The 22,024-nt window shown below is 41.1% G+C and overlaps 3 protein-coding genes and 2 long non-coding RNA genes across 29 annotated transcripts in view; 2 read left to right on the top strand and 3 right to left on the bottom strand.

The window, feature by feature from the left end:
- LOC148887594 (uncharacterized) overlaps positions 1–4,228 on the bottom strand; it is a 28,574-nt gene extending 24,346 nt beyond the window's left edge. For 13 of the 23 annotated variants that reach the window (XM_089015900.1, XM_089015901.1, XM_089015902.1 and 10 more), the window contains exon 1: positions 4,090–4,222. In XM_089015900.1, coding sequence (XP_088872026.1) covers positions 4,090–4,203 — 114 coding nt within the window. In that variant the 5' untranslated portion in view covers positions 4,204–4,222. Of the gene's footprint in view, positions 1–4,089 lie in introns of all 23 variants that reach the window. The other 10 variants (XM_089015896.1, XM_089015897.1, XM_089015898.1 and 7 more) reach the window with 1 other exon arrangement.
- Positions 4,185–13,936, top strand: LOC148887592 (uncharacterized). 3 transcript variants are annotated; one of them, XR_016117622.1, is made up of 9 exons: positions 4,185–4,250; positions 4,641–4,722; positions 8,578–8,718; positions 8,842–9,123; positions 9,211–9,663; positions 9,767–9,874; positions 9,972–10,104; positions 10,245–10,607; positions 13,241–13,936. It is a non-coding gene; the product is annotated as an uncharacterized LOC148887592 (long non-coding RNA). The 3 variants fall into 3 exon arrangements; XR_016117621.1 differs by having other exon boundaries at positions 9,767–10,104; positions 10,248–10,607; XR_016117620.1 differs by having other exon boundaries at positions 9,767–10,104.
- LOC148887593 (uncharacterized) lies at positions 10,155–12,145 on the bottom strand. Its single transcript, XR_016117623.1, has 7 exons — positions 11,327–12,145; positions 11,222–11,240; positions 10,941–11,152; positions 10,656–10,854; positions 10,502–10,570; positions 10,379–10,442; positions 10,155–10,292 (listed from the first exon to the last, which is right to left on the bottom strand). It is a non-coding gene; the product is annotated as an uncharacterized LOC148887593 (long non-coding RNA).
- Positions 13,937–14,779: 843 nt separating the features above from the next.
- Positions 14,780–18,845, bottom strand: tbata (thymus, brain and testes associated). The gene is made up of 8 exons (XM_089016212.1): positions 18,730–18,845; positions 17,239–17,415; positions 16,866–17,027; positions 15,716–15,804; positions 15,459–15,608; positions 15,207–15,288; positions 14,979–15,113; positions 14,780–14,784 (listed from the first exon to the last, which is right to left on the bottom strand). Exons 2-8 carry the CDS (start codon positions 17,378–17,380, stop codon positions 14,780–14,782), a joined length of 765 nt encoding a protein of 254 aa, XP_088872338.1. The 5' UTR covers positions 17,381–17,415; positions 18,730–18,845.
- On the top strand, positions 18,792–21,913 carry qrfprb (pyroglutamylated RFamide peptide receptor b). Its single transcript, XM_089015713.1, has 6 exons — positions 18,792–19,179; positions 19,647–19,805; positions 20,231–20,292; positions 20,365–20,600; positions 21,063–21,160; positions 21,231–21,913. The coding sequence occupies exons 1-6, from the start codon at positions 18,792–18,794 to the stop codon at positions 21,620–21,622; spliced, it is 1,335 nt and encodes a 444-aa protein (XP_088871839.1). The 3' UTR covers positions 21,623–21,913.
- The last annotated feature ends 111 nt before the right edge of the window (positions 21,914–22,024 follow it).

The following is a 22,024-nucleotide window of genomic DNA, read 5'->3' as shown; positions in this document are numbered from 1 at the left end:
CTTACTTTAAATGGTCTTTTTTCTCATCTAAAATTGCCTTACTATACATGGTCTTTTTTTTAGCTAAAAACGCCTTACTATACATGGTCTTTTTTCATCTAAAATTGCCTTACTATACATGGTCTTTTTTTCACCTAAAATTGCCTTACTATACATGGTCTTTTTTTCACCTAAAAACGCCTTACTGTACATGGTCTTTTTCTAACTAAAAACGCCTTACTATACATGGTCTTTTTTTCACCTAAAATTGCCTTACTATACATGGTCTTTTTTTTAGCTAAAAACGTCTTACTATACATGGTCTTTTTTCATCTAAAAATGCCTTACTATACATGGTCATTTTTTCGCCTAAAAACGCCTTACTATACATGGTGTTTTTTGAGCTAAAAATGCCTTACTATACATGGTCATTTTTTCACCTAAAAACACCTTACTATACATGGTCTTTTTTTCACCTAAAAACGCCTTACTGTACATGGTCTTTTTTTGCCTAAAATGCCTTACTATACATGGTCTTTTTTCATCTAAAATTGCCTTACTATACATGATCATTTTTTCACCTAAAAACGCCTTACTGTACATGGTCTTTTTCTAACTAAAAACGCCTTACTATACATGGTCTTTTTTTCATCTAAAATTGCCTTACTATACATGGTCTTTTTTTTAGCTAAAAACGTCTTACTATACATGGTCTTTTTTCATCTAAAATTGCCTTACTCTACATGATCTTTTTTTCACCTAAAAACGCCTTACTGTACATGGTCTTTTTTTGCCTAAAATGCCTTACTATAAATGGTCTTTTTTCATCTAAAATTGCCTTACTATACATGATCGTTTTTTCACCTAAAAACGCCTTACTGTACATGGTCTTTTTCTAACTAAAAACGCCTTACTATACATGGTCTTTTTTTCATCTAAAATTGCCTTACTATACATAGTCTTTTTTTCATCTAAAATTGCCTTACTATACATGGTCTTTTTTTAGCTAAAAACGCCTTACTATACATGGTCTTTTTTTTCATCTAAAATTGCCTTACTATACATGGTCTTTTTTTCACCTAAAAACGCCTTACTATACATGGTCTTTTTTTCATCTAAAATTGCCTTACTATACATAGTCTTTTTTTGAGCTAAAATTGCCTTACTATACATGGTCTTTTTTCATCTAAAATTGCCTTACTATACATGGTCTTTTTTTTAGCTAAAAACGTCTTACTATACATGGTCTTTTTTCATCTAAAATTGCCTTACTATACATGATCTTTTTTTCACCTAAAAACGCCTTACTGTACATGGTCTTTTTTTGCCTAAAATGCCTTACTATACATGGTCTTTTTTCATCTAAAATTGCCTTACTATACATGATCGTTTTTTCACCTAAAAACGCCTTACTGTACATGGTCTTTTTCTAACTAAAAACGCCTGACTATACATGGTCTTTTTTTCATCTAAAATTGCCTTACTATACATAGTCTTTTTTTGAGCTAAAATTGCCTTACTATACATGGTCTTTTTTAGCTAAATACGTCTTACTATACATGGTCTTTTTTTAGCTAAAATTGCCTTACTATACATGGTCTGTTTTAGCTAAAAACGTCTTACTATTGCACGGTCATTTTTTCATCTAAAATTGCCTTACTATACATGGTCATTTTTTCACCTAAAACACCTTACTTTAAATGGTCTTTTTTCTCATCTAAAATTGCCTTACTATACATGGTCTTTTTTTAGCTAAAAATGCCTTACTATACATGGTCATTTTTTCACCTAAAAACACCTTAATAGACATGATCTTTTTTCCCTTAAAAACACCTGACTATACATGGTCTTTTTTTCACCTAAAAACGCCTTACTGTACAAGGTCTTTTTCGAACTAAAAACGCCTGACTATACATGGTCTTTTTTTCACCTAAAACGCCTGACTATACATGGTCTTTTTTTGAGCTAAAATTGCCAGACTATACATGGTCTTTTTTTCATCTAAAAGTGCCTTACTATACATCGTCATTTTTTCACCTAAAAACACCTTAATAGACATGATCTCTTTTTCACTTAAAAACGCCTTACTATACATGGTCTTTTTTCACCTAAAACACCTTACTATACATAGTCTTTTTTTCAACTAAAAACGCCTTACTATACATGGTCTTTTTTAAGCTAAAACGCCTTACTATACATGGTCTTTTTTGAGCTAAAAATGCCTTACTATACATGGTCTTTTTTTCATCTAAAAATGCCTTACTATACATGGTCTTTTTTTTTTACCTAAAAACGCCTTACTATACATGGTCTTTTTTTTAAACTAAAAACGCCTGACTATAAATGGTCTTTTTTCATCTAAAATTGACTTACTATACATGGTCTTTTTTTGAGCTAAAACGCCTTACTATACATGGTCATTTTTTCACCTAAAACACCTTACTTTAAATGGTCTTTTTTCTCATCTAAAATTGCCTTACTATACATGGTCTTTTTTTAGCTAAAAATGCCTTACTATACATGGTCATTTTTTCACCTAAAAACACCTTAATAGACATGATCTTTTTTCCCTTAAAAACACCTGACTATACATGGTCTTTTTTTCACCTAAAAACGCCTTACTGTACAAGGTCTTTTTCGAACTAAAAACGCCTGACTATACATGGTCTTTTTTTGAGCTAAAACGTTTTTAGAAAAAAGACAAAAAAAGACCATGTACAGTAAGGCAATTTTAGATGAAAAAAAGACCATGTATAGTAAGGTGTTTCTAGGTGAAAAACAGACCATGTATAGTAAGCCGTTTGTAGGCAAAAAAGACCGTGTATCGTATGGCGTTTTTAGCCCGAAAAAAACCACCATGCTTCGTAAGGCGTTTTTGACCCAAAAAAAACGATCAAGTATTATGAAGAATTCGGCAGACGTTTGGAGTCGGAAAGACTCAAATTTCCGAAACTTTCTTGCTCTGTCCGATTGTGGCCATTTCCGTGCTCAGAGTGAATTGCTTGCGGCCCGACAGAAAGTCGAGTCAACGCATGTTTTCTGAAATTGTTTGACTGTTATCGTGTGAAAATATTTTTTGGGGGGGGGGCTCAAAAACGCATCACTATATATTCATGATCGTTTTTTCTGTCTAAAAATTCCTTTATTTGTCCGCCAGAAGGATCTTATTCTCCATTGAACTAGATGTAGTTTTATTATTTGTCCGCCAGACGGCGCTAATTCCCCATTGATCTAGATGTGATTTATTTGTCCTCCAGAGGACTTTATTCTCAATGGAACTAGATGTAGTTTTGTTATTTGTCCACCAGACGGCGAAAATAACAGAATTACATCTAGATCGATGGAAGGAATATTTATCTTTCAATAAGACGAATATTAAAATAACTAATTTACTCGACGAATAGTGCACTAATCCTGTTGTTCAACAGACAAATAAATATAAATTGTGGCAGTAAAGCAGGTCACATGAAATAGAACTATGTGTAAAACCAGGTAGAATTTAAAGTATAAAACATTGTATGTAAACTAGAAATTTTTTATATGCAGAAAAGGTGAAGCTGAACTGAAATGTATTAGTTTAAAATACTGTACACAATGTCAGAGTGACAATTTTTTTAAATGGTCATTACAATCGTTACTTGTTCTTTGGTATTGAAACAATTTATTTATTTTTTCTCCTTTCATCACAGCCAACAATTTGCGCCGTCTGGCGGACAAATACAGAAATTACATCTAGATGAATGGGGAATTTGCGCCGTCTGGCGGACAAATAAAGAAATTACATCTAGAAGAATGGGGAATTTGCGCCGTCTGGCGGACAAATAAAAACACTACTTCTCGTTTTTTGGGGAATAAGCGCCGTCTGGCGGACAAATATTAAAATTACATCTAGATCGATGGAACAAATAATTATCTTTAAATTAGAGAAATATTACTTCTTGTGCCAGTCCCAAACCCGGATAAATACAGAGGGTTGTGTAAAGAAGGGCATCCGACGTCAAAGCTTGACAAAAAACGAACATACGAATCAAACCTCTGAAGCTGGAGGAGACTGACTGATTCGCTGCGGCGACCCCTGAAGGGAAAAGCCCAAAGTAAAAGTTTGCTTACCAAATGGCTTTGTGGGCTCCGGGCCACTAGAAGGCGATATGCGCAGTTGAATCCAATCCACCAACAACAAGACGAACAGAAGAAGAAGCCGCACAAGAACGGACCGTCCCACATCCGCTTCAAAGAGCAACTACTTCCGCTGTCAACAAGCCAAGTCCTCGGTGAGTTATTTTAACTTTTTATTCTCACTATTTGTCATTTATCCGTGATCGTGTTTAAGTGGGGAATTTAGGTGCACCATTACGATACGTTGCGACCGTCATTCTGCACGATCACGACTCGCCCCTAGCTCTCAATCAATCAGCGTTTGACTCGAATGTTGTTGTTTTAGATGTTTTCCACAACAAAGATTTAAGATACCATCCACGTGAGGGCAGATTAGTCTCTAAACTATTCACAGAAGTGCATCCGTAACACAAACGAAAACTACTATACGGGCTCTTTGTCGGGTAAAATCATGAAAAACGATTCAAATGCAAAAGAAACGACTTTTTTTATGGACAAAACAAGTGTGACTTACCACTTTTGTTTCCCCCTCCCCACTTGATCAGATTGAAGAGGCTCCTGCGCCAAAAGTAACAGCTGCCAGACTCGGAGGCCATGCGGAAGGGACGCCAACTTGCATTTGCACACGTGAGTACTGAGCGGTGCGGTGTGCTTGAAGAGCTCATGTCATGTTGCACCACAAGGTGGCGATGAGCGTGCTCGTCTCTCACTCGACTTAAACTTGTGCTAAACAGTGACAACCCGGCCATTATCATGCACTTCTGGTTTGTTGTTATCATTGAGGTGGACCAAGTTAGATTAAAAAGGTGTCTGTGTGCATCTATCTATCTATCTATCTATCTATCTATCTATCTATCTATCTATCTATCTATCTATCTATCTATCTATCTATCTATCTATCTATCTATCTATCTCTCCATCCATCTATCTATCTATCTATCTATCTATCTCTCCATCCATCTATCTATATCCATCTATCTCTAATCTATCTTTGCGCACATGTGACTAACTTGGTCCACTTCATTGTCATTTAATAATTTTACCAAAATTGAAAAACTTTACGAAAAGAGTGTGATCGTGTTGTTGTGGAGCACACTGCACTTTGTTTTTGTTAAGTGGGAGAAGTCGGATGTGCTCATGTCTGCCCTGTTGTGTCATGATGTCACATATGAGCTGATCAAGCGCAAGCCCCCGTCTTGGGCCTGTCGTCATTGTTTGTGCCACTTGAACATTGATATTGGTCAAATGCTTTCATGTTGTCATGTTAGCTTTTCTTTTCAATAAAAATGGTTCAACTTGAATTCCAGTCTTTGCCTTTATATGACGAAATCCACCCTCAACTCACTCAGCCTTTCATGCGTCATCGTCATGTGGCACTTAGAAAATTTTTGAAAAATGCTTCAATACAAAGGTCATGTGAAATCCACCAGAACCGTGTAATCACTGTCTGGAGTGACTAAAGTGCACCTCTAACCTTAAATCTTAGGTGGGACTTAGAAAAATTTTGAAGAGGCGAGTGGGACTTAGAAAATGTTTGAAAATGCTTCAGTGTACAGGTCATGTGAAAGCCACCAGAACAGTGTAATCACTGTCTGAAGTGACCAAAGTGCACCTCTAACATTGACTCTTAGGTGGGACTTAGAAACTTTTTGAAGAAAGCAGTGGGACTTAGAAAAAAATTGAAGAAACGAGTGGGACTTAGAAAAAAATTGAAGAAACGAGTGGGACTTAGAAAAAAATTGAAGAAACGAGTGGGACTTAGAATCATTTTGAAAATGCTTCAATGCATAGGTCATTTAAAAGCCACCAGAACAGTGTAATCACTGTCTGGAGTGACTAAAGTGCACATCTAACCTTAAATCTTAGGTGGGACTTAGAAAAATTTTGAAGAAAGCAGTGGGACTTAGAGAAAAATTGAAGAAATCAGTGGGACTTAGAAAAAAAATGAAGAAACGAGTGGGACTTAGAATCATTTTGAAAATGCTTCAATGTACAGGTCATGTGAAAGCCACCAGAACAGTGTAATCACTGTCTGGAGTGACGAAAGTGCACCTCTAACCTTAAATCTTAGGTGGGACTTAGAAAATTTTTGAAGAAAGCAGTGGGACTTAGAGAAAAATTGAAGAAACGAGTGGGACTTAGAAAAAAAATGAAGAAACGAGTGGGACTTAGAATCATTTTGAAAATGCTTCAATGTACAGGTCATGTGAAAGCCACCAGAACAGTGTAATCACTGTCTGGAGTGACGAAAGTGCACCTCTAACCTTAAATCTTAGGTGGGACTTAGAAAATTTTTGAAGAAAGCAGTGGGACTTAGAGAAAAATTGAAGAAACGAGTGGGACTTAGAAAAAAAATGAAGAAACGAGTGGGACTTAGAATCATTTTGAAAATGCTTCAATGTACAGGTCATGTGAAAGCCACCAGAACAGTGTAATCACTGTCTGGAGTGACGAAAGTGCACATCTAACATTGACTCTTAGGTGGGACTTAGAAAAATTCCGAAGAAACGAGTGGGACTTAGAAACTTTTTGAAGAAATCAGTGGGACTTAGAAAAAAAAATGAAGAAACGAGTGGGACTTAGAAACTTTTTGAAAATGCTTCAATGCATAGGTCATTTAAAAGCCACCAGAACAGTGTAACCACTGTCTGGAGTGACTAAAGTGCACCTCTAACATTGACTCTTAGGTGGGACTTAGAGAAATTCTGAAGAAACGAGTGGGACTTAGAAACTTTTTGAAGAAATCAGTGGGACTTAGAAAAAAAAATTGAAGAAACGAGTGGGACTTAGAAACATTTTGAAAATGCTTCAGTACATAGGCCATGTGAAAGCCACTAGAACAGTATACCCACTATCTGGAGTGACGAAAGTGCACGCCTAACCTTGAATCTTAGGTGGGACTTAGAAAAAAAATTAAAAATGCTGCATGTTAAACCCAGTGCAACAGTAATATGACTGTCGAGAGTGACTGAAGTGCACCTGTAACCTTGAATCTTAGGTGGGACTTAGACAATGTTTTAAAATGCTTCAATGCACAGCTCATGTGAAAGCCACCGAAACAGTGATATATGACTCTCTGGAGTGACAAAAGTGAACCTCTAACATTGAATCTTAGGTGGGACTTAGAATTTTTTTGAAAGAGCTGCATGTTAAACCCATGGCAACAGTGATATGACTGTCGAGAGTGACTGAAGTGCACCTCTAACCTTGAATCTCAGGTGGGACTTAGAAATTTTTTGAAAATGCTTCAATGCACAGGTCATGTGAAAGCCGCTAGAACAGTGTAATCACTGTCTGGAGTGACTAAAGTGCACCTCTAACCTATAATTTTAGGTTGGAATTAGAAAAAAATGACAAATGCTGCATGTTATACCCAGTGCAACAGTGAAATGACTGTCAAGAGTGACTAAAGTGCACCTCTAACCTTGAATCTCAGGTAGGACTTTTTGAATTTTTGAAGAAGCGAGTAGGACTTTGAAAAAAAATTGAAAATGCTTCAATGCAAAAGTCATGTGAAAGCCACCGGAACAGTGTAATCACTGTCTGGAGTAACGAACGTGCACCTCTAACCTTGAATTTTAGGTGTTACTTAGAAAAAAAATAAAAAATTCTGCATGTTAAACCCATGGAAACAGTGAGATGACTGTCAAAAGTGACTAAAGTGCACCTCTAACCTTGAATCTTAGGTGGGATTTAGAATATTTGTGAAAAATGCTGCACTTAAATGCCACCGAAACAGTGAGATTACTGTCAAAAGTGACTAAAGTGCACCTCTAACATTGAATCTCAGGTGGGACTTAGAAAAATTTTGAAGAACGAGTGGGACTTAGAAAAATTTTGAAAAATGCTGCAATGCCCGCCCCAAACCCCGCCCCAAACTCCGCCCAATTCCCAAACCACCAATCACAGTCGAGGGCCTCATTTGCATAGCCAATCAAAACCGCCTCATTTGCATAACCACGCCCACTTTTACAATTTTTCTAAGTCCCAAAATGATACTCCGCTCTGATTGGTCAGAATTTACATAGCCACGCCTTAATTCATGCCAACCAATCAGGAGGGACCTCATTTACATAGACCCGCCTACCTTTCCACCTACCAGAGCCCGCTTTCATAATGCTCCGCCCACTTTCACAGCTATCAGCCAATCAGTAGCGTTTATTCCACAGGCCACGCCCACTTTTTCAGATTTTTGCCCTGAAAAAAATTTTCAAAAAAAAAAATTTTTCAAAAAAAATTTTGAAAAAAAAATTTTTGAAAAAAAATTTTTGAAAAAAAAATTTTGAAAAAAAAATTTTGAAAAAAAAAAATTTTGAAAAAAAAATTTTTGAAAAAAAAAAATTTGAAAATTTTTTTTTGAAAATAATTTAGAAAATTATTTTTGATTTTTTTTTTTTTTTTTTTTATGTTTATTTTTAAAAGCTGTAATGTTTAAGAATGAAGTTGAGAGTTAAAGTGTTTTAATCAAGCTTTATTTTGCAGAGTAAACAATCACAAAGAAGAAAAATTACAATGTTGGATGGCAGTCTGCTTGTTGCCGGGCGGCAAAGTGGTCGGTCGGATGGTCGGACGATCGCGGGACGGGTGTGTTGATCTAAGAGGAAAGACATCCAGGAGTTAGAGGCAAGTCCACTTCTTGTGCAGACAAAAAAAAAAAAAACTTAAAAAAATATTTTAAAAAAAGTTTTAAAAAAAAAAAATAAAGTGTTTAAAAAACACTCACCTAAAAGTGTGATGCCATTTCAGCCTTCTGCTTTTGGTGAAGTCAGCTTGAGGCAGCAGACCTGAAACGAAAAGACATTGTCAGTTGTGAGCAAACTCACCATCAGGGAGGTTGACGCCACATCGCTCGTCTGAGCCTCTTCAAGCCGGTGGCGTCAAACGACTCGCTGCCTGTTCAAGTGGACCTGGAAAAAAATGGACATCAACTGGCTTCAAGAGCATTTCCAATGCAGCAATTTTGAGACAAGATGAGACCCACCAGTGAGGACGAGGACATGGGACTTCATCGGACCTTGAAGAAAAACAGTTAAGTTGCATGGTGGAAATGTCATTTGAACTTCGGTACACTTGAAATATCTCACTTGCAATGTCCAAATTTACTTTACCCGGCAGTTGCGCCATCTTGGTGACGGGGGTGCAGAGTCCAGCGTGGCACTTTGACCGGAAGCTTCTCTGTAGTCTAAAAAGGGGGAGAAAAAAAAAGGTCTTTTGCATCTTGGTTCATCTAAAACAACAATCGTGGCGCCATGTTCGCTCAACCACCTGCAGCGTCACTGGATGAAAAGGATCCTGGACTTCAGCCTGTCCACTGGGTTTTGCCGATTGAGGCTCTCCAGGTCCAATAGATGCTTTTGCGCCACATTGTGGACGTAAGCAGAAAGGAGTCAAAATGCACAGGATGGGAAATGTTACATTTGACCATTACCAAGAGATACTTAAAAAACTTTGGGGGAACCTGCAAAACAAAATGGCTGACGTGAATTTTGTCAGCCATTTTGTTTTGCAACGTGATCACACTGCGACGGCCCCGTTCGCCATCTTGTTCACCAGGCAGCTCTGGATGAGGTGAGGAGGCCGTTACACCTGCACACAAAAAACACAAAAAAAGGATGCCTGTAAGAGTGAATTCAAATAATTAATATCTTCCTCTTGCTTTTTTTTTGTCCAGAAGGAAAAACAGCAACTTGAGGCCTGCCTCTCGACCGTCTGGAGATTTCACTTTCCAGCACCAACGTTGGCAATCCACCTAGTTGGAAAGGAGGGGAAAAAAAAGCAGGTATGCAATGCACCAGTCAAGCTTTTCATTCAGTTTATTTTAATGTGGGTCAACTTGAAAGATTTCAACAGCAACATTGGCTCATCTCAAAAAACAGAAACAAGACTGGCGAAAAAGGTCGACGTCACTCGAGTCTTTCCGGTCTTCCCAGAGTTGGTGCCGATTGCAGTTGTGAAGAGCCCGGAGATCCTTTGTCACCACCTGAGCAGAAAGAAAAACCAACCGAGTGTGTAAGTACACAGAATGTTCAATCTACATTTTAGACCGTCTTGAGAAACGTGTCCCGGTGCAGCTTTGGGGGGAACCTGTAAAAGAGAAATATGTTACAAAATGTTCACTTGTGCCTTTTTGTGTGTTTTTTCAAACCCAGCAGACTCCACACCGACCCCCTCTGGATCAAGTCAAGATGCCGCTTCACCTGCACACACACACACACACACACACACACACACACACACAAAAAGGATGTTAGTAAGCGTGAATACTCGTCATTTCCCATGTTACCTTCCTCCAGTTTTGTCCAGGAGAACGTCACCGACCGAAGCCGCCTGTACCTCCTCCTCGTGTCCTGAAATGAAATTAAAACATGATTTAGGATATGTATGCGTAGAAGTGTTTTTGTCTCACCAGTGACAGAGCGAATGGGGGAGCCAGACACGTCCGTCGTCGCCAGTGGACTGCAGCATAACGGGTGGCCTGAAAAAGAAAAAAATAGTTAGCAACTTAAACTATGGTAAGCCGTTTAAACAGCGCTCCTTCCCCCCAAAAATAAAATAGTCACCAATAGCCTTTTTGGAGTTGCCAGGCCTGTGGAAAGAAATGACACAATTACAACACAGTAAGAGCAGAATCTCGTCTAAAATGGAGAACTAAAAACGCTGGCAAACGCTTACCTTTTCTGTACACTGAAAAGGAGAAAAAATAACGAACATGGTGCCATTGAAATAGCAGGCGACTTACCTTTTGTAGCGTTTAACAGCCTGAAAACGCGAAGGAATGTTAAATTAGAAAAAGTTGGACTGAAAAGAATCAAAAACGCCGCGTTTAGAAAGCGCGAGTGACTTACCTTTAGTGCACGCTGAAAAAGAAAAAAAAAAAATCGAAAAACGAGTTAGTTCAATCGAACATTATGTCGTTTAAACGTGCAGGCGACTTACCTTGCAAGAGTTTCAAAAGCGCGAAAACGTGAAATAATGTTAAAATTGATCGATAAAAAGTCCAAAAAGAAACCTTAAACGTTCCGTTTGTCAAACGCGAGCACCTTAGCTTCTCTGCACGCTGAAAAAGAAAGAAAATTGCAAAACGAGTGTCAGTTCAGTCAAACATTTAATATTGCAGGTGACTTACCGTGGAAGAGTTGAAAAGTCTGAAAAGGATTAAAAATGTTAAAAGTTGCAAAAACGAGAAATTGCAAGACCAAAAAAGAAAGTTAAAACGTGCATTTTGTCATACCTTGAGGTCGTCTTGCAGGCGTTGCTGTGGAGGTGGAGGTGCAGTCGGCCGTCATCTTGGAGGGAAAGAGAACGACTGTTCAATTTGTCGCAGTTTAAATACGTTTTCGTTGATTACGTCAATCGTCACGTGATTAATTAAAAAAAAAGAAGAAAAAAAATGACCTGTAGAAACAGTAGGATATTAAAGGTGAGGCAAATATGAGCGCTCCTGGTTAAATTCGAACGCGGTCCACACGGACCGCAACGCAGGCCTTTTACCACTAAGCTAACTGCGCTGGCAACTTCCGCCCTTGAAGTCATATTTCACTAGTCCACACGGTGTCACCAATTTTTGTTGGTATTGGATCAACGGACAAATATAACATCCAAATCAGGAGTTTTCAAATCTGAGTTAGTCGAGTGGTCTGATACTCTACTTACAGTCCAGCTGACTCGTGTTCGAGTGCCATTTCTGCACACCTGAATTTATGCACATATGTGCAGGTGAGAGCGGGTATCGAACTAGAGTCATCTGGACCGGAACCAAAGTTTTAGACCACTCGACTATTGCAGACAAATATTTTTTCGGATTTTGATCGGTAGTCATGAGCACCGACACAGATTATGCCAACAAATATAATTTCTGAATGATAGGTTTTCAGATCCAAGTTGGTCAAGCGGTGAGAAACTAAACTCATGGTTCGGCTGACTCCTGTTCGAGTCTCATCTCACCTGCAGAATTTATGCATACATATGCAGGTGGCAGCGGGAATCGAACCCCAGACTTCAGGGTCGCAAGCAAAGTTTTAGACCACTCAACCATTACAGTTGAGTTTTGAAACAGATTGAGATCGGTAGTCACGAACACCGACATGGTGTATTTCAATAAATATGACTTCCAAACTGTTGGTTTACAGGTCCAGTTTGGTTGAGTGGTCTACGACTAAACTTGTGGTTCGGGTGACTCGTGTTCCAGTCCCACCTCATCTGCAGAATTTATGCATGCATCAGCAGGTGGCAGCGGGAATCAAACTCGAGACTTCCGGGTCGCAGCCAAATTTTTAGACCACTCAACCATTACAGTTGAGTTTTGAAACAGATCTTGATCGGTAGTCACGAGTATTAACATGGTTTTTACCAATGAATATGACTTCCGAATGATATTTTTCAGTTCTGAGTTAGTCAAGTGGTCTGAGACTAAACTTGTGGTCCGGCTGACTCCTGTCCGAGTCTGATCACATCTGCAGAATTTATGCATACATCTGCAGGTGGCAGCGGGAATCAAACCAGAGACTTCCGGGTCGCATCCAAAGTTTTAGACCACTCAACCATTACAGTTGAGTTTTGAAGCAGATGTCGATCGGTAGTCATGAGTATTAACATGGCTTTACCAATGAATATGACTTGTAAACTGTTGCTTTACAGGTCCAGTTTGGTTGAGTGGTCTACGACTAAACTTGTGGTTCGGGCGACTCGTGTTCCAGTCCCACCTCACCTGCAGAATTTATGCATGCATCAGCAGGTGGCAGCGGGAATCGAACTAGAGACTTCCGGGACGCAGCCAAAGTTTGAGACCACTCAACCATTACAGTTGTGTTTTGAAACAGATCTCGATCGGTAGTCACGAGCACCGACATGGTTTATTTCAATAAATATAACTTCCGAATGAGGTATTATCACATCCGAGTTGGTGAAGTGGTGTAAGACTAAACATGTGGTTGTGCAGACTCCTGTTCGAGTCCAGTCTGATCTGCCAAATTTATGCTCGCATACGCAGGGGAGAGCGGGATTCGAACCGGAGACAGCCGGGCCGCAAACAAATGTTTTACCACTTGACTATCGCAGATAAGATTTTCAGAGAACTTTCAAGTGTATTCATGGGAAGTATTGTGGTTGTATGAATAAATATAGCTTCCAAATGGTTGTTTTTCAGATCCAACTTGATCAAGTGGTATAAGACAATACTTGGAGTTCAGGTGATCACTGTTCGAATCTCCTTTTCTCCTCACCCACATTACTGGCCAATTGTCGGTGAGTGTGGGACTCAAACACCAGTCGCCCGTAGCGGAGCCAAACATTTTGTCCACTCAACCATGGCGGTTGAGTTTCCCAATGAATGTTTTCCCATAGTCATACGGAGTAGCATGGTTCATATGATTGCATAAGCTCATCTTGTGGTCAAAGACTATGCCTGCTTGTCCTTACAAGGGTCGCAGAAGGTCATGGATCCTATCGCAACAGTCTTTGGGCACTATGAGGAGGACATCTTGAAATGTTTGCCCGCCAATCGCAAAGAATAAAAGTCAATCATTCAACACAAAGATGTCTTTACTACGTGATTTCTTGCATTGTTTCAAATATTTGTGACTTGTTTGCTTGAGATGAACATGCGAAGTTCTTGATAGGCGAGTGTCTTTCAAATATTCATTTGCTTGAATCATGATTTATTTGACTGTGTTGCAACTGCAGTCTTATATCTTATAACTGCAGCCTTATATATAGATTCTGAGACCCCATCTGGGTATTTGGCTTTGTGTAAATAAACTGAAATGCAGAAACAGGAAGACAGTATATTGTTTGATACATTTCTTTATTTGTCATGGGCAGAGCAAACAAAATAAAAACACATCTGATTGTAAAAATGCCTTACAATACATGGTCGTTTTTTTCGGGCTAAAAAATGTTTTTGGTTTTTGTTTCATTTTAGCTGAAGAAAAAAACATGATGTATAGTAAGGCTTTTTTAGCCCCAAAAAAACAACCATGTATAGTAAGATACATGGTGTTTATTTTCGGGCTAAAAACGCCTTACTATACATGGTGTTTTTTTCTGGCTAAAAATGTCTTGCTATACATGGTCGTTTTTTTTCAGGCTAAAGACGGCTTACAATACATGGTGTTTTTTTTGGGTTAAAAACGCCTTACTATACATGGTCGTCTTTTCCGGGCTAAAATCGGATTGCTATAATTGGTCATTTTTTGGGGTTAAAAATGCCTTACTATAAATGGTGTTTTTTTCGCCCTAAAAACGCCTTACTATACATGGTCGTTTTTTTTTTTCAGGCTAAAAAGGCCTTACTATACATAGTCATCTTTATGGGTTAAAAACGGCTTACTATAATTGGTCATTTTTTTGGGGGTAAAAATGCCTTACTACACATGGTTGTTTTTTTTGGGGCTAAGAACGCCTTATTATACATGGTGTTTTTTTCAGGCTAAAAATGGCCTACTATACATGGGTGTTTTTTTCTGGCTAAAAACAACTTACTATACATGGTCAAAATAAGGGGAGAAAAAACACCTTACATTGTCTTTTTTGGGGCTTTCTGTCAACCTTATTTGCAACACCTCAAAGCACAAAAACAAATAACTCGGAATTTCGACATCCGTAGGAAAAAAATGACCAGGCGTTTTTTTAAACTTGTTTATTTAGTCTTTCACGTGAGCTGCCACCACTCAATCTTCTTCTACGTCTACGCTGTTGACAAACACAACAAAAACATCTGTGTGACGTTCTTGGCGCCAACTCCTCTTGTGATGCTATTGAAAGAAATTGCAAGGCGAGGTGGCTTTGGGGAAGCTTTCGGCCCCCGAGCTGGCTCGCCGCTGCGGGATGTTCAGTCGGCTCGATGCGACCTGAGAAAAAGCGCAAACAACAATGAGTGCGGTGACCTCTAGTGGGGGGGGGGGGGGGGCTTGCCTGGCCGGACACGGTGTCCTCCCCGGGGGGTGCAAGGACGAGAGGCCAGATGCTCGGGCGGCCCGACAAGTCCACTTGTTTGAGCATCCTTGTCACCAACTCCTTTTCTGTAGAAGGGGGGGGGGACATCAACAAGCAGCATGTTGACCTTTTTTTTGTGTTCACTTTGCTATCATGTACAGAATGCAATAAAAAGTCACCTCTGTGGCCAGCCAACAAGAGCCACCGCTGAACCGCTCCCAACGAATCCGTCTGAAGAATTTGACAAAGCAGTTCCAGCACCTGCAGAGAAAGAGAGAGAGAGAGACAGAGACAGTGAGAGACAGAGAGAGAGCGGCAGAGAGAGACAGAGACAGAGAGAGACAGAGTGACAGAGAGAGAGACAGTGAGAGACATGTGCGCAATCCAATCATGGTGGACGTGATGTCGCCATGACGACTTCCCGTCCGTACGTTAAGTTCTTGATGATGGAAAGGTTTGTGCTGGTCCAGATGCTGCAAAGGAAGTCGTCGCGCTTGCGACTTGCCGCTTGCAGGGACCAATCGCCCGCTTTGGGCCGAGTATTGCCTCTCGCCGTCATTGGGCTCTTCTGTCAGTCGGCCCTGAAAATATTGTGAAGACCCCCCCCCCCCCAAAAAAAAAATAAAAAATAAAAATAAAAAAACCCGTCAACGGACCCCCACTGGAGACTTGAATGGTTTCTCCCTACCTCCATTTCCAAGTCTTGCATCGGACAAGATGGAGTGACTTTGGCTGCCAGCTCCCTCAGCTCATCTCTCCAAGCCTCGGAAAACATTGCTGGGCCAAAACAAAACAAACAAACGGCACTTAAACGGCACTTAAACGGCAGCCTTCAAAAGACACAACAGGAACAAAAATAGGATTAACTCATTCACTGCCAGACGATGTGCAAAAAAATCAGACCCACAGAAGATTGACTTTTAGGACGACATAAACATTCAATGCAGCATAAAAACCTTCGATGGTCTTCTTTCATTCGAAATAAAGAGTTAATTCTTAAATTATATGGGTCTGGAATTATATAAGCTTGAAATGGGGGCGACTGTCGAAAATATAAGGCAATACATTGATTTATATAGCGCTGAAGCTGGAGCAAAGCGCTAACATGGACAAAAGGGAAATTTGGCCTCCTGGTGGAGGGGGGAAAAACATTGACCAGCACTTTATGAGCACCCCCAGTGAATGAGTTGAAAAAAAAAAGAGTTAATTCCTAAATGATATGGGTCTGGAGTTATGTTAGATTGAAATGAGGGCGGCTAACCAAAATATAATGTAATCAATACATCTCGGTTTATATTGGGCTTTAACAACAGCTGAAGCTGGAACAAAGCGCTAACATGAAAAAAAGAAAAATGCTGCCCCCTTGTGGAAAAGAAAAAATATTGCCAGAGGCCATGGCCAGTGCTTTATCAGCACTCAAGCATGAAAAACCAAACCCAACCGAATTCTGGAATGGCGCTCCACGTCACACTTTTCAATTCGGGAATGGCAGTGAATGAGTTAAACAAACAAAGAGTTAAATCCTAAGTTACATGGTCCTGGAGTTACCTGATCTTGAAATGGGGGTGGATGTCCAAAATACAATACAATACATAGTTATTGGTTAATATAGGGCTTTCAAAAACAGCTGAAGCTGCAACAAAGCGCTAACATGGACAAAAGACAAATTCGGCCCCATCACGGGAGGGAATGAACATTGCCAGAGGTCTGACCAGTGCTTTATCAGCACTCAAAGAAAAACAAAAAACCCAAACAAAGTCGGGAATGGCGCTCTACGTCATATTCTCAATCCCAGGATAAATGTGTGAATGGCAGTGAATGAATTCAATTCAACGGACCTGCTTGAGTTGCCAAATGAGACTGATGCGGCGTCCAAGCTAACGCCGGCATGGCGGCGTTAGCTTGCCTCTGTACGTGACTCTTGAGTAGCGGATGCGGGAATAAGGAGGAGCTGACCAACCAGTCATCTCTCACCGTGCACACTGGCCTGCCGTTCAGACCTGGGAGAGGAAAAACAGGACTTACCGTTCTTTGTTTGTCTTGCCCGAAATGATCAAAAATGCACCTCGAAGTATGTACACCCCAATGTTTTCATCATGCACTCCAATACGCGGGGAATTGACCAAGCCCGTCCCAATACTTTTGTCAATCATGTCAAAAAGGAAGAATTAGCACCAAAAAAGGCACAAAAATCAGGGTTTCGAGGCTCACCTTGAATGTGCCTGACGCGATGCGGGTGCGGGTTGTGCCTGGAGAAGAAGGAGTGATGGCTGAGGGTGCCGAACCTCGGCGTGCTCACCCTCGACGGCGCCTCCCTCCGCACGCTTAGGCTCGAGAGCGTCTGTCCCAACATATTTGGGGGACCAAGGTGGGGGGTGGGGAACGCACCTGGGGGGGGCAATCGATATTGGTTTGATGAATTAAAAACGAAAAAAAGGAGCACCAGCAGTTCAGAAAAGTGATTGGCGGCGTCTTTTTTTTTTTTTTTTTTAAGTTTTGTTGGTCGCTAAGAAACAAGGGCAAAAGCGCGACACGGCGACGGCTTCGCAACCACTTCAAAAGAGCATTGTGCCGTGCGCTCTTTTGTGTGCGACGTCGCTAGGGTTGCTCTTTCAAACTCCAGCCGGAGGGGGGGGGGGCGAGGAACGGCGGAGGAAGACAATGCGGAGAATGCGCGAAGAGGAAAAGGGACGAGGAGCTAAATGGAATGCAGTGAGGTGGGGATAAAACAAATAGGGGGGGGGGGGGTGAAGAAAAGGAGGTACTGAAGGATGAAAAGGGGGAGGAGGAGGTGAGGAACAAGACAGAAGGGCGAAGGATCGCCGCAAACGGGACGTTATTTTTATGTTCCAATCATGTTAAAATTGGTGAAAATGTAACATATTAGTTTATTTTTTATAGTACTGTATTTTATGAATGATCTGCTCGATTATTACATATTTATCAAATTTATGCTGTAAAATAGTTAAAAAGGGCTTTAAAAAAGTCGTTCTAGACTTGGAACGGATTAAATTCTTTTAGATTGATTATAATGAAAAGTGATGTTTTGGTTTTTTTAAAAATTGGTTTTTGAACAGTTTACGACAACAGATTATAGTCGAAAAAAACGAGGTATCACTGTATTTTATTATTATCATCATTATTATTATTATTATTATTATTATTATTATTATGAAAAACAAATGACCTGATCTACCTGGTGACCTATTAAGAAAAACAAATTACCTGCTCGACCTGTTGACCTATGAATGATCTATTAGGAAAAACAAATGACCTGCTCTATGATTACATATTTATCCAATTTATCCTGTAAAATAGTGAAAAAAGTTCTTTAAAAAAGTTGTTTTCTAGACTTGGAACGGATTATTTTTTTTTACATTGATTATAATGGAAAGTGATGTTTTGGTTTTTGAAAAAAATCGGTTTTTCAACAGATTTCTGCAACGGATGATAGTCGAAACCCGAGGTGTCACTGTATTCCATTATTATGATTATTATTTAGTATTTTAAGTATCACAACTTGTACTTCGGTATGCAGTGTGAGTACTTTTTTCCCCTATAAAGTCGTCAATTTTCTCTCAAGAGTGGAATTATAAAGACTTCGGTACTTGTTAATTAGTTTAGCAGCTGGATGGTGGGGAAAGGGGGAGGCGGTTAAGGAGGAGGGGGGGCTATCTAAGCCCCTTCCCTGTCTTTCTTTACTTCAAAGCGGGATCAGCCAAGTGAAAGCAGTGGCGAGAAGGAGGCGGCGGGAGGCGGCGGCGATGTCGGCAACGGCGTCCACGGATCCCTGGCCGGCGTTGGCGGCAGCGGCGTCGCACCCGAGGATCACGCCGGAGGTTCTACGCGAGACGCTGCGCTACTACAACCTGAGCCGTCAGGAATTCATCAGCACGTACAAAATCCCGCCGCTGGTTTACGTGGCAGAGGCGCCGCGCGGCGCCAAAACGGCTTTCGTGCTCATCTACGCCTTGATTTTTGCATTGGCGCTAAGCGGCAACAGTTTGGTGCTGTCCGTGGTGCTGAGGAAGCGGGCAGGTCGCACCGCCACCGACGTTTTCATCTGCTCGCTGGCCGTCAGCGACCTGCTCATCACTTTCTTCTGCGTGCCTTTCACTCTGCTGCAGAATATCACCTCGCAGTGGGTCGGAGGTCAGTCTCTGGGGGGGCTTGCAGGACCTTTTTAGGGGATGGGGGGCAGAAACAACAACAGCAGCAAAAAAACGCATCCAAGTGCTTTTTTTCCCCTTTCAAAGTTGTTCCAATTTGTTTCTTTTTTACTTGCAGAACTTTTCTACTCAAAGTTTGAAAATTTCCAATTGTTCCTAAATGCATCTCCAAATTTTGACATTGAAACAATCCGGAAATGGAACTAAAATTCCAAAATAAAGTAAAACCACACAATTATTTGTCTTATCTTGTAATATAAGCGACAATTATTATATAACCTTAAAAAAAAAAATCACAAAAAATATGTAGTACTAACATGGAAAAAAAGAAAAATGCTGCGTTACACAAAAGGGGGCCGTTTGGGGGGGTCGCATAATCACTCCCTCACTTTCCCAAGTGACGCGACGGGATGCGGTGTGGGCTTTGTTTTTATTTGTTTTTGTTTGCAGGCGTGCTGGTTTGCAAAACGGTCCCTTTCGTGCAGACCACGGCGGTGGTGACGGGCATCCTCACCATGACTTGCATCGCCATCGAGAGATACTTGGGCATCGTTTTCCCGCTTCGGATGAGGCGACGCTCCACATCCAACAGAGCGTACAAGATGCTCGGTACCTCCCGTTCACCTTCTTTTCCTCTTTTCCAAGACTTCAAAGTTGCTTTTTTTAATGACTTTAATGTGTCCTTGAAAGTTCTTAAATCAAATTTATTGTTATTATTGCTCTCAACGTGTCTGTTTTGATTTTTTTAAGGTAAAACATCAAATCAGAACGTTGGTTTAGTGAGAGTCTCTTGTTAAAGTGGGGAGACGCTGCCCTCCTGCAGTCACATATGGACACTGCACCCCATTAGCCGTCATTAGTTTTCCTTGCCTGTCAGTTTTCTTCTTCTTAAGTCTTAAAATTCGATATTTAGTGCATTTTGTTCCTCACTCAAGCTAAAATTGCTTGTTTACAAAAAAATCTAGAAGCCATTTTGATCCAAAGCGCTTGGACTGGTTGTCTGAGGGTCCTTTTTCCAAGTGGTATTGTTGCAGGGCTGGTGTGGATGGCCTCCGTGATGGTGGGCTCGCCCATGTTGTTTGTGCAGCAGCTCAAAGTGAGTCGCGCTCAACCGGCCTGGAAGAAGGACGTCGTGCGCGTCTTTGAATAGCTTCCCCTTCGCTTTCAGGTCAAGTACGACTTTGTGTACGACCGCCACCACGTGTGCTGCCAGGAAACGTGGCGATCGCTGAGCGACCGGCGGGCGTACACCACTTTCATCATGGTGGCCCTGTTCCTGCTGCCGCTAGCCGCCATGCTTTTCCTGTACACCCGCATTGCCTTTGAGCTGTGGATACGCAAAAGGGTGGGCGACTCGTCCGTCCTCGACACCATGAATCAACGGGAGCTGGTCAAGATGGACAGGTGGGAATGATGTGGATTGAATTGGATTGGGTGAGCCTTTATTAGTCTCAAACACGAAGCTGCCGCATCCATTGACGAAAACAGATTGTTTCACATTGTAAATCCGCTTCAATTCCAAGCCGCGGCAATTTCACATACGCATCGGGGCTCTGCGCTGACTCTCCATCGCGGGTTCCTCAAGTCATGCATCCATCCAGCCGCAGAGTGTACAACAGAATCGGTTGTGTTGGAACCGCCGCAGCTTGGAATTGAAGCAGATTTACGTGGCGATAAAAGAAAACACAAAAACAAGCACTTGCTGACGGCTGCCTACTCGGGGGGCATTTTGGATTTGGAGAGACGTAGGCAAAAGGCATTTTTCCAATTTCCAAGATCCGTTTGTCCGTGAAATTTAAATTTAAGGTGGGTTATCAAGCAACTTTGGTGATATTTTTTTTGTTTTTTTTTTTTTGTCCTCGGCAGGAAAAAGAAAAGAGCCGTCAAGATGATGATGATCATCGTTCTTCTGTTCACCGTTTGCTGGGCGCCTTTCCACACCGTCCACATGCTCTTTGAATATTGTAAATAGCCGAACGGCCTAACGCCGAGTCCCCCCCGTCGTCGGTTTCATGCGTTTTCCGCCCCATTTAGACGACCTGGAGAAGAAATACGACGAAGTGACGCTCAACATGACGGTAGCCGTGGTGCAGGCGGTGGGCTTCTTCAACAGCTTCAACAACCCCATCGTGTACGCTTTCATGAACGAGAACTTCAAGAAGAGCTGCGTATCGGCGCTGTCACTTTGTACGCGGCAACCGGGCCAACGGGAAGAAGTCCAGGCGCCGCCAGTGCACTTTATCAAACCGCAAACCAGAGAGGCCTTCCTCGAGTTGGATTCCGGCGACGACGGCGCTAAGAAGAGGGTCGTCGGCGGGGGTCCGTCGGCTTCGTCGCGCGGCGAGAGCTCCATGGGGGAGGCTGGCGAAAAGCTGTCCACTATTCAAACGGAGCTCGCCGCTAACTCCAACTCTCAGGGGAAATGACGGGGTTGGGAGATTTGAAGACTTTAGGAGATGGATTTTACAATTTATGGCGTCTGCGGGAGGCCGTTCAGCCATAATCCAGATGACCACTAGAAGGTCTTCAGGGCTGAATGTTGTTTCCTTGTCGTGTCCGCTTGAAGGTGGGACGTAGTAGCGTACACGTACTTTTTGAAGGTATTTCAAAAACTTGTCGACTATTTCGTCATACTTGTTCACGGCGAGTGAAGTTCAATCTATTAGCGACGGAAACTAAGCTGATCTGTGTTTTTTTCGTTGTTGAAATTCTTGCTATTAACTCCTTCATTGCCAAACATGATCAAAAATAACATTGTCACTCTAATTTCAGGACCCACAGAATACTGAGTTTTAGGACTACATAAACATTCAATGTAGTGTTAGAAA

Source organism: Hippocampus bargibanti, linkage group LG15 (assembly GCF_051943395.1).
Source record: "Hippocampus bargibanti isolate YZ-2025 linkage group LG15, ASM5194339v1, whole genome shotgun sequence".
Classification (NCBI taxonomy): Eukaryota; Metazoa; Chordata; class Actinopteri; order Syngnathiformes; family Syngnathidae; genus Hippocampus; species Hippocampus bargibanti.
Note: the sequence above shows the minus strand (reverse complement) of the source record. Positions and strands in the feature narration are given on the sequence as shown.